This window comes from Chenopodium album, chromosome 11, assembly GCF_948465745.1.
Source record: "Chenopodium album chromosome 11, dcCheAlbu1.1, whole genome shotgun sequence".
In the NCBI taxonomy this organism is placed as follows: domain Eukaryota; kingdom Viridiplantae; phylum Streptophyta; class Magnoliopsida; order Caryophyllales; family Amaranthaceae; genus Chenopodium; species Chenopodium album.
This window is the reverse complement of record NC_137844.1, coordinates 57,322,077-57,332,916: the sequence shown is the minus strand read 5'-3', so window position 1 is coordinate 57,332,916 and position 10,840 is coordinate 57,322,077. Positions and strand designations below refer to the sequence as shown.

Genomic DNA, 10,840 nt, shown 5'->3' with positions numbered 1-10,840 from the left:
CAAACTTAATAATAATCTTCTTTTGACAAAAATATATAATATTCTTCAAAATATGAAAACGATTGAATGGCTTAATATTTGCTACGTACATAAATTATACTCTTCGTATTTTCCTTTGTGTTTTTTCTCTAAAGTCAACTTAATTATCATGATTCATTCATGAGTCATGACAAATTGATTAGCTAATTAAAAAAATCAAGAAAAAAAATTAGATTGGATGATGCAATACTTGTAATAATTTTTATTAGTGTCGTTAAAGATACTCCTATTATTGACGACTTGGTCAATTCATGATGAATTCTTCCCCAAAAGCATACGATAACCGGACTAGCTAGCAACTCGACTGACTTCTTTATTTATTTTGACGTACTATTAGGTATACTTGAATAAAATATACTTCGTTAAAATAATAATGATCAAAGGTTAAGCAATGAACACATCACTTAAGATAATTGATTTATTTTTAAGAGTAATAAGCTAGCAATGGTTAACCCATGCATGCTCAACCCCAAATGGAACTAGCTTAGCTTAGTCAAATGATAAGCTACATAATTATCTTCCCTTCTTACTCTATATATGTGAGGTAATATTTTTTTTTAATGGAAAGGTAAACAAGAAGTTAAGATAATCTTTTCTTAAAATTATACCCTAACTTATCAGAATATATATAAAATAATAATAATAATAATAATAAAATAAAAAATTATAATCTATAAACCTATGAGGTAAATTGATTAAACCTTTTGAGAGGTGATTAATTATCTTTTTTTTGACAATCCCACTCTATTATTGTGAATTTGTGATGTCTTCATATTTGTGCTGCTTGCCTTCATAAGATTTGTATATAAGGAACTAAATATATATTCAAAGGTAATGACTAATGAGTAATAATGGGTATGTTAGTTTAATTTCTTAATCTTAATGAGGAGTGCTACATCTTTCTAGACTTTGTGACTTTGCTATTTGCCTATTGTAGGATTATGGTTGTCATTGGGCTGGGCCAGTTGACAAATGGGCTAAATTCTTTATTTATTGATAGTATTTAAGCTTTGATAGGATAGGCTTAGTTAATCTCAAAGTGGGAACCCATTTTGCTGAAACCCTTTTATACATACCGAGGTGTATATAGAGGTAGAAAAACTATAGATGTTTTTTTTGCTCATTTGATATAATTTTTGTTCATTTTAGATATATTTGGGTGTACGGTACACCTGGACGTATATAACAAATTCTACATTTTTCTATCTAAACATTTATAATTTCCATTTTATTTTAATATATACTTGTGTGATTTATAGATACAGAGTATGGTATATACTTTGTACGGCCTTACCTATCCGGTAGCGGTAGTAGATTGTAAAGATTTAACTTCGTTCAAGAATAAAAACATCCATTATTTATTTATTTATTTGACAAAGGATACAAACAGATTACATATTAATACTAAAGCAAATAGAATTAACCGCCGCTTCTCCAGCTATTAAATGAGCTCCCTGAACGCGCTGACGATCCGCCTTATGAATACTACAAAACCGAAAGGTTGAGCCAAGTTGTTTAATCTTATGAATGAGCCAAAAGTAAGCGACATTACCTTGGGCCTCCCCCCGAACCAAGGTTACAAGATTATATGAATCAGTAAAAATCGTGAGTGACAGAAACCCTCGATCAAAACATCCATTATTAATATAACGACGGATTCGTTTATAGAACATATTTTCTATCGTGATTTATCATTATGTACAATGATTTGTACTTTTAATAACAATAAAAAAAAAGTACGCATTTAATAAAAGATGAAAATATTACTTTTAACAACATTGATGTTATGGAATTTGTACTTACGCCCTGTTCTCTTCACCTTAAAAAAATAATATTTAGTAAAATTAATTTTAGTTCAGTAAAAATAATTTCATTTTAGTAAAAATAAGTTCAATTCAATAATATTAAGTTTTCTTAAAGAAGAATTATAATAGAAAATCAGTAAAAATAATTTCAGTTCAGCAAAAATAATTTCAGTTCAGTAAAATTAATTAAGTTCAGTAAAAATAATTTAAGTTCAACAAATATAATTTTGTTTCAATAAAAATAATTTCAGTTCAGCAAAAATAAGGTGAAGAGAACGGGGTCTTACTTCTCATAATCCATTAAATTTGCAAGTTTTGTAAAAGTGGGTTTATCATTATACAACTCCATGATTTTCAACCTAGATTTGAACGAGAAACTAATGGAAAACTGGAAAAGTGTTAAAATAATTAAATTAAAATTAAACAAACAAGCAAAATACTCTTCAATTATATTTAACAAACATTACTTAATGATAGCCTTAACAAATATTATAATAATATATAGATATAATAAATTTTCTAAACAAAATAATTAATATTTTTAAAAAATTAAAAAAAAAAAAAGTTTCAGAGGGAAATTCCCTTCAAAAATAACTCCAATTGTATAAAACTATAAATAGATTAATCTATGCTAAAATTTAACAATCTTTTTCAAAATGTATTTTGATTTTCAATGACACATTTATTATAACGTACTATAAAATCAATTCACGATTTAAAATTCAAATTACATATATCCGAGTATTAAAATCACGGAGATTCCATATTAAATACCAATTAGTCAACTTACCAAGTATATTGAAGATATTGGATAGACCATGAATCTTTGTTTACCATTTTCATCAATATCCAAATTGATAGCATCCTTGGAAATTCCAAAAAGTTACTCTATAAGACCATAGTACCATACTATAGTAACACGAGTAGGAGTAACACCAATAATTTATTCGTGGCAACATTTTAGAGCAAGACTTCCTTTGTACACCAATCGACCGTTTCTTTCTTCCCTCTTCCAAACTTGAAAAACCTCTCCTCTCTTTTTTGATGACTGCTATAAACCCAGTTTTACCATTTTTGGTAAGAAATCAGAACACCATTTTCCCAGGAAAAAACCCAGAAGAAGAAGAAGGAGGAGGAGAGAGAAAGAGAACAATGTTCTACTCACAGTGTCTTCTATCAAGTAAAGGACCATTGGGTGCTATTTGGGTTGCTGGCTATTTCTTCAAACGTCTCAAAAAACGTCAAGTTACTGACACTGATATTATCTCTTCTGTTGGTTTGTATTCTCCTTTTGTTCTCTCTATTTTCATTTGTTAGTATGATTCATTGGTTTTGTTGTGTTTAAGTTTTTGGTTTTATTGGAAATTGATTTGAATTGTATGGTGTTTGTTTGATTGTAATTTGTTCTGCATTTTTGTGATGTTGTTTTAGGGTTTGACTTTGAAAGTTTAGAGATTTAGTGAGCATTTTTTTTTCCTAATTTTTTATTTATTTATTTTTATGTCAAATTGTTGAAATTGGGGGGGGGGGGGGGGGGGGATGTCATCTGGGTATGTTTGATTTTCTCTCATTGTTGCTCATTTGGGTGTCATTTTCCTGAAAATTAATTTATTGTGGTGATTATATCTGTTTGTGATGTTTTTGTGAGGATTTTTAATTTGCTAAAATTTCATAATTTTGGCAAATAAAGATTCCCTTTTTGTTATTTTTTGAGAAATTAATGCGTATTGTTGTGTTGGAAATGGGAAATTATCTTGCTTTTGCTTCATTTGAGGGTTATATTGGGCGAAAATTTCATGTGGGTTTTATATCAGAAATGTTTTACTCCACCAGTTAATGCTGTTTCAAAAAATGATTATTGTACGATCCTGTTAAGTAGGTTGAAGTGTCTTTTTTTATATTTTCTTTATTTTTATTTTTTAGGTTCTGTGATACAGATTTTGAAACTGAATTGAGAATGAAGCACTTTCTTCGTGTGGTATTAGCATTGTCTTTATTTCGTTGTGTCAGATCTCGAGAATTTAACCTGCCTTCCTTTGAGGATTTCCATTGCTTTGGTGTTTGGTGATTTATGTTTAAGCGTATATGTTTGAATGAAAGATACTATTGGGATGAAATGAAGAGTGAGGAACATAATCATTTAGTTGAGGCATATTTTGCTTGTTGGCTGATGTGCTCTCCGTGTTATGAGTTATGAATTCAATTACTTGTATTAGCTTTGCTGAGTTGTATTCGAAGTTGGCTCTAATGTCTGCTTGCTGCTGAACTTAATTACCTCGCCATTGGCATTAAGCTGTCAAATTTTTTTTTTTTCTTTTTCATCTAGGTTTCCCAGTGATTTGGTGGATGGATGATTTTCTGGCCAAATTGCCTGTTAAGGTCATGATAGTGCTCCTAGTAGTTTTTAGGTACTACTGTTTTTACACGAGTATTTTTGTCTATGTACTTCACTCGGTGGTTTTATTTAACTAAACATCCTTTTGCCACATCTTAAGGGTGAGGCTGACGAAATTGATGTTATGCTATATCATCTTGATGAAGTGAGAGTCACTGTCTTCATTTTCATTTAAATGGGTGAATAGTTTTGTTGCTTTTGTTGTAACCATACCATGGCGATCATACAGCTATAGTGAAGGTATCCGGGAGTAACAGGACGAATTTTTTTTCTAGATTTTTATGGTAGAATATCTTGACTGAAGTGGACTTTATAGGCTATCTGCAGTTCAACTGATTTGTTTTTACCTAATCTGATTTGGATTCTTTTTATCTGATACTTCGTATAATTTTCGGATTTGCTTAAACTTTAAATTTATACCCGTTGCACCTGGCCTAAACATTGAAAGGGGCTTACTTTTAAGATACTGCGTAAGAAATGTGTTGCATAAATAGTTAATTAGATGAAGTGACTTGTTGAGGTTCAAGTGATTTCTAGGTGAAGGTTCAAATTCCATTAACAACATACTTACCTTTTTTAAATTCATACGGCAATTAAGGTGCATAAAGGCGTAATACACGGTTTTTAAAGAGTAATAAAATACTTTTTTTAACGCAATACACACTTTTCAAGGAGTAATAAATACGCATTGATAAGATGAATCTAACGGTTTCAATTGCACAGGCCTCCGTAATGATTAGGACAACCCTAAGAATCATTAAATGAGATGTCATTAGCTTCATGTTAATGTTAAATTGTAATTTTATATAGTAGTATGAAATTTTCATGCTTCTTTTGTTCCAAATTAGATGACACTGTTTGATTTTGTATACTATTCACATAACTTGCTTTGACTTCATTTTGTGATTTCATGTTGAGAAAAAGTATAGTCATGTGGGGTCTGTTAGATTCGTTTCAACATCTATTTTTACATATCAAATTTTTATAATTTTTGCTAATAATGTAATCAAGGATATTTGCATTAGAAAGTATGGATTGGTAAACATGTCTAAATGAAATGTGTTATCTAATATGAAATGGAGGAAGTAAATTTTTATTACATAATTAAAAATATTCAGCAATATGTTTACAAAAAAATAAAAAATATAGCAATAAGTAAATGCAAATACAAAGATTTACTTGAAATTATTTAATCTAATCATCTCTGTATTAAGCAAATTAATGCTTAAATTAGCTGAACTGAACATAGCCATAGTTGTTGTATGGAACACCATTCATTTTCTCAAAGTATATTAAGTGATTGGAATGCAGCACCATCTTGTTCAATTTATGGGCTGTCTGCCTGATTACTTTTGAAGTTATTTCATGCATGATGTTTCCTTCAGATTGATTTACAAGCAGCTGTGCTTTTGGGTGTTCGTTGTGAAATGCTCAGCTTCTTTATAGCGTCAAATATATATCCCACATTGAGGTTCATGGAGACTGGAGAGGGGTGCAATTGGATTTTCTTACTAGGCACTTAACCTTTATTGCTTTGACAGTTTGACCCAAGCTTGATTTGTGGAGTTTGAGTTGAATTCAATCAATCAATCCATTATAATTTTGGTTGATTTGCATCATTGTCACAAGCCTCTTCTGTGTATGGTCGTGGTGATATGTTCTTTAGTCTACTTCAAGAACTCTCATTTTATTGTATGCACTTCTTGGTATGACACATAGACACATAGTGGATAAATTTTTTACCATTTTTGTTTTGCCTTATGTTTCTCATTGTCTTATTTATGTCAGATAAAATTCTTCGAGAAGGATTGCCATCTGTTACATACAGGATTTTGGCTTATCTTCTCCTTGGCGTTGTGAGAATCTATTCCAAGAAAGTCGAATATTTATTTAATGACTGTCACGAAACTGTTTCCGATATCAATAGATTCTCTGTTGGCAAAAAGGTAGTTTCCTTTAGAGATATTGTGCGATCTTCTCCTTCCATTACCCTGCCGGAGAGGTATGAACTTGATACTTTTCAACTGGAGGTTGCAGATTGTGCAAGCAAGTGAGTATAACATTCAGATTAAGATTTTTCTTGTAAAAAAAAAGTTTATGCTCTCTTTCACTCATCTTTCTACAAATTATGATTTGATTGATTAAATACACAGGTGCAATATTGCACGAAATGAAGATATTAGTATCAAAGGTACCATTGTTCTCCCAAAGATATTTGATTTTTAGTTTTCCTTGGTATTTTAATTATAATTTTTTTTTTTCTATGAAGTTGGTGCAGGGAAAGATGTTTTTTCTCAATACTCTTTAGATCAGGTAATCTTTCTTCTTTGTACCTTAAGTATGCTGAAGTTACTGGATCCATTAACATCTATTTTTAGAGGATTTTTTCTTTTAGTGAAAAATTTTATCAGCTTCCATCAAATTTTCTGAGTATTCGGTATGACTGAAGTTGTAGTCATATTAAGAGGCTGGGAATCTTTTAAAGGCTAAACAGCTATATTATATTTGGATATTTTCAACCCTCCTTCAGTTGATGCATCGGTAACATTTGGATTGTTGAAAGATGAATCACATATAAAGATATAATCAGCACTGATCTCATGTGTAAAAAGTATTAATTAACCACAAGTAGTCAGTCAAACTAAAAAAAATTTAAAAAAAATTGTGGTGTTTGTTGTGCTCTTTCTGATATTTGGTATTTACTTAATTCATCCTGCCTAAATTAGAGATCATCCAAATCATTTATCAATCACTCAATCAAAGTCTTATTCCCATAAGTGGGGTCGCCTGCATAAACCAAAAGTGAGTATTCCGTATAGTCATGTGCAAAAATCTTCCTCCTCCATTCCCTACAATCAAATACCTCATCCTCATGCAAATCCATTTGCTTCATATCCTTCCTGACTTCTTCCAACCAAATCATTTTTGGTCTTCCTCTACCTCGTTGAAGCTCTCCATGAACCCACTCTTCGTACCGGTGTACCCTGGGGTCTCCATCTTACATGCCCGAACCAACACAGGCAATTTTCCCTTATTTTGTCTGTAATTCCTGCAACTCCCACTTTCTTGCGAATAGCTGTCCTTTATTTGCTATGGGTGACTGGAGTATCTTTGTACTTAAAATCACTCAATGTGGCTTATAACTTTTTGGTTTTGTAGCATATTTTGCTCTGTAAGGCTCTTTGAGGGTGACAATGTCATTGCTATGCAACTTTGCAGCTACAATTTGAAGAGGGGTCCACTCTCTGGGAAGATCTGAGTGATGCTCAGACATCACAAGGGGTCACTATGCAACAGGAAACTTGGTCGTCCACTCAAACACCTGATAAATTAGCCTTTGCGCGAGAAACATCTGGCCATACTCATACTCCTCCTGATAAGTATGAAAACTGATGTCTAATTTGCGGCATTGATGTTCTAAAATTTAGATTTGTTGGGCTTTACTGCTGTTAATTCTTGAGTGTGATACACATTCTTTGCTTTTGATTCAGAGTGTTTTCACCTCACCGGATGGAATTTAATGGTGCAAGCTCTCCAGACCACTTGAAGGATTTCAAAACAAGCAAGGAGAAGCTTCGAGAGTTAAGATTTACTGAAGAAGAGGGCGTGGACTTTGAATTGGATGTTGAACTGCTCAATATGATAAATGAATATCAAGCACAAACTACTGATAATATGGATGTGGATGCCCTAAAGAAAGATCCAATAGAAAATCAAGATCATGTTATATTAAAAGAGAAGGAAGTGCCGTCTTCCACAGAGAAGACCCGTGCTTCAGAAGTTGCATATGCTGGAGGTGCATTTAATATCACAATATCTATTTGATCATTACTTATTTAAGATCACTAAGGTGTTTGGTTGATGCAGTTACTGCTACTCCTGAGTTTATGGTCGTGCCCACTCCTGCTAAGAAGGAGAAGATTGAAAGACCTTGCAAAAGAAAATGCGTGTATGATGAAATTACAATGTTGGATAATGAGTAAGTTAACAGCTTCCACGTAATTTTCATGGAAACAATATAAATTTTGGGTATTGCTTGGGATTTGGCTGGGACTTAAACCTGATGTATTAATTCCTGTCTTGATTATTCGATTATGGAACATTGTTCTTTAAAGGCTTATACCGATCGATGATGGGCAACTAAAGATATATGCAAACATTAAGACATCTAGAGTTTGAAATTTTCATGTACTCAGACACTTGGCAATGATCTGATAATTGGCAGGATAATGAAGCGGGTCATTAAGGGCGCAAGTGGCTTGGTATGTAAGAAAAGGAAAGCTCCTCATACAGTCATCGATTTGTGGAGGCTTCATCGTATTTCAGCCCTTCCAAACAGTTTTTTGGAGCCTTTGATACCCTGTGAGTATATTTTAATATGCTCACATTTGTATTATAATTATCATTTGTGTTGTTATAGAGTAGTAATCCATAACTCACAGGCGATGCTTTGGAGCTGGAAGTCATCTGCCGTGAAGTAACGAAAGCAAGAACTGAACCATCTACAAGTCATGCAGTCGAACCTATTGAAATTACCCAAGCTCCAGTAAAGCAGCAGGATGCTGCAACTTCAAGTGCCCCCACTGACAGTCGATCAACAATCGCTCCAGGAACTCCAATTCAGTGTCCAAATTCTGCTAGGGTTTTTGGAAGCTTCAGGGGTGCAGATTCAGATGGGGAAGGTGCTCATTCGTATGAGAATAGAAGGTTGGAGGTGTCTGTGCACAATGGAGCGGAAGACAGTTGTGGTCCTAGTCTGGTGGCTGAGGTAGACCTCTTACCACAATTTATGTTAATGTTGTTGACTTTATGGGACTAACAAGATGGTTTATTGATAAACTGAGTGGGGTAGAGTAGTTTACAACTCTTAAAGGCTAATTTATTCAATTGGACGTGTCATTTCTTCAAGGAATTGCTAATGAGTAAGATGTCATTGGAATAACGAGTAGTTTTCTTAAAAAAAATATAAATTAAAAACCTAGTATGAGGATTGAGGACTGCAGAGTGCCTTAGTTTGCTCAAATGGGGAAAATGTTCATGTAAAAATTTTGAAGCTAATTTCTAAGCCTACTCCTTGATGCTAATTACATTAAGAGGGCCATCTGTGCTGTTTCATATTATCTTATCTTTAACCCTGGGTAACTGAAAGTCGGAAACTTGTTAAACTATTTAGGTGTCAAACTGTCAAATAAACAGGAATAGTGCTAGGAATAGAAGTATGTTGTATAAGACATCTAGGTATGTCTAGAGAAGAGACAAATGAACCTTAGTTGGCAGAGGAATTTTGATTTCACAAGAAGCTAAGATGACTTCTAGTATATTCATTGATTCATGTATTTATTTTTTATCTTGCTCCATTTCTGGGCTGCCTCTAAGATCGTGGTTTGTCCGTAAGTACATCAATTATGGAACGCGTGAACCTGGCTAACCTCAATATGGCTGTTATTTCTTTGATTTTATTTTTATGATGCATGTTCTCATTATCTCTGCTGCTCTGTTCTGATGGCGATTTGCTGCTGACTCTTCTTTTGTGAATTATGTATGTAGATGAATGAAAATGAAGGAGATAGTCAAGAACTCCATAGGAACAAGAGTAAGCTCATTTCCTACATTACATGCTAGTATTGGTTTATATTACGTATAATTTAATTTTCACAGCAACAGCGATAACAATGCTTTAGTCCCAAAAGTAAACTATTTAATCTTCTTTTTCATGTCTTAGTTTCTGTTTACTATAACTAAAGCTTTTGTTTTGTGCTTGCAGATGGAGAACTGTCTGCTAGAACCAGGTAATAACAAATGGAGATTAATATTTATATATCAATTCCTTATTTTCATGAAAACTTCTAAATGTTTTTGTTTTAAATTTATTTCAGAACTGTGGCGAGATACCTGCGTCAAGTAATCCAAAGAAAGAAGCAGGAAGGTGTACAAGGCATTACACTGCTACCCATTGTTAAACATAAAACCAAGAGGGAAAATGCATTGCTGTTTTTCGAAATACTGGTGAGTATTAAAAGGCTGTAGTTTTGGGTAAAAAATTATGAGCCCATGTGGAATTTGTTACACAATTCTGCGTCTGTGCAATTTTCTTTCTCTGTGTATATGCTATTAAGATTGCCAATTTCATGGCCTTGGATGGTGGATTTTGATATTTCAGGCATTGAAAACTGGTGGACTCATAAGTGTAGTGCAAGAGAGAGCTTTTGGAGATGTGCTTTTGCAGGAAACTCCTAAACTTGAAGAAGCTTTAAAGAAGTGCTGATGAACTCAATAGTGCCTAATAGAACTATAGAAGTGGTAAATATGCCAGTTTTGCAGGAACTACAGTAGATTAGTGTACTAGTTTCTTTGTTGCTGCCTGCAACAAACTCACCCATTTAGAGTATACTTTTCCTTTTTTATAAAAAAAATTAATTATTAGATTTTATTAGGTTCTGTAAATATTTAGAAATTTAAATTAGCCTTATTTTTATTTACTGATCATGCATATGCAGAATTGATTTAATCTGAAATGAAAAGTGTTCTGATCAACTGGTTTTCTACTACCAGTTTGTTCTGGTATATTGCTTTGAAAAGCTTATGTTAAGTAATCTGTGAA

At 32.7% G+C, this 10,840-nt stretch overlaps 1 protein-coding gene across 1 annotated transcript; it reads left to right on the top strand.

Moving 5' to 3' along the window:
• The first annotated feature begins 2,791 nt into the window (after positions 1-2,791).
• Positions 2,792-10,763, top strand: LOC145567892 (sister chromatid cohesion 1 protein 2-like). The gene is made up of 13 exons (XM_081627310.1): positions 2,792-3,120; positions 6,028-6,289; positions 6,393-6,430; positions 6,509-6,552; positions 7,459-7,619; positions 7,731-8,035; positions 8,107-8,218; positions 8,465-8,601; positions 8,682-9,007; positions 9,787-9,832; positions 10,004-10,028; positions 10,116-10,245; positions 10,400-10,763. The coding sequence occupies exons 1-13, from the start codon at positions 2,889-2,891 to the stop codon at positions 10,502-10,504; spliced, it is 1,923 nt and encodes a 640-aa protein (XP_081483436.1). The 5' UTR covers positions 2,792-2,888; the 3' UTR covers positions 10,505-10,763.
• The last annotated feature ends 77 nt before the right edge of the window (positions 10,764-10,840 follow it).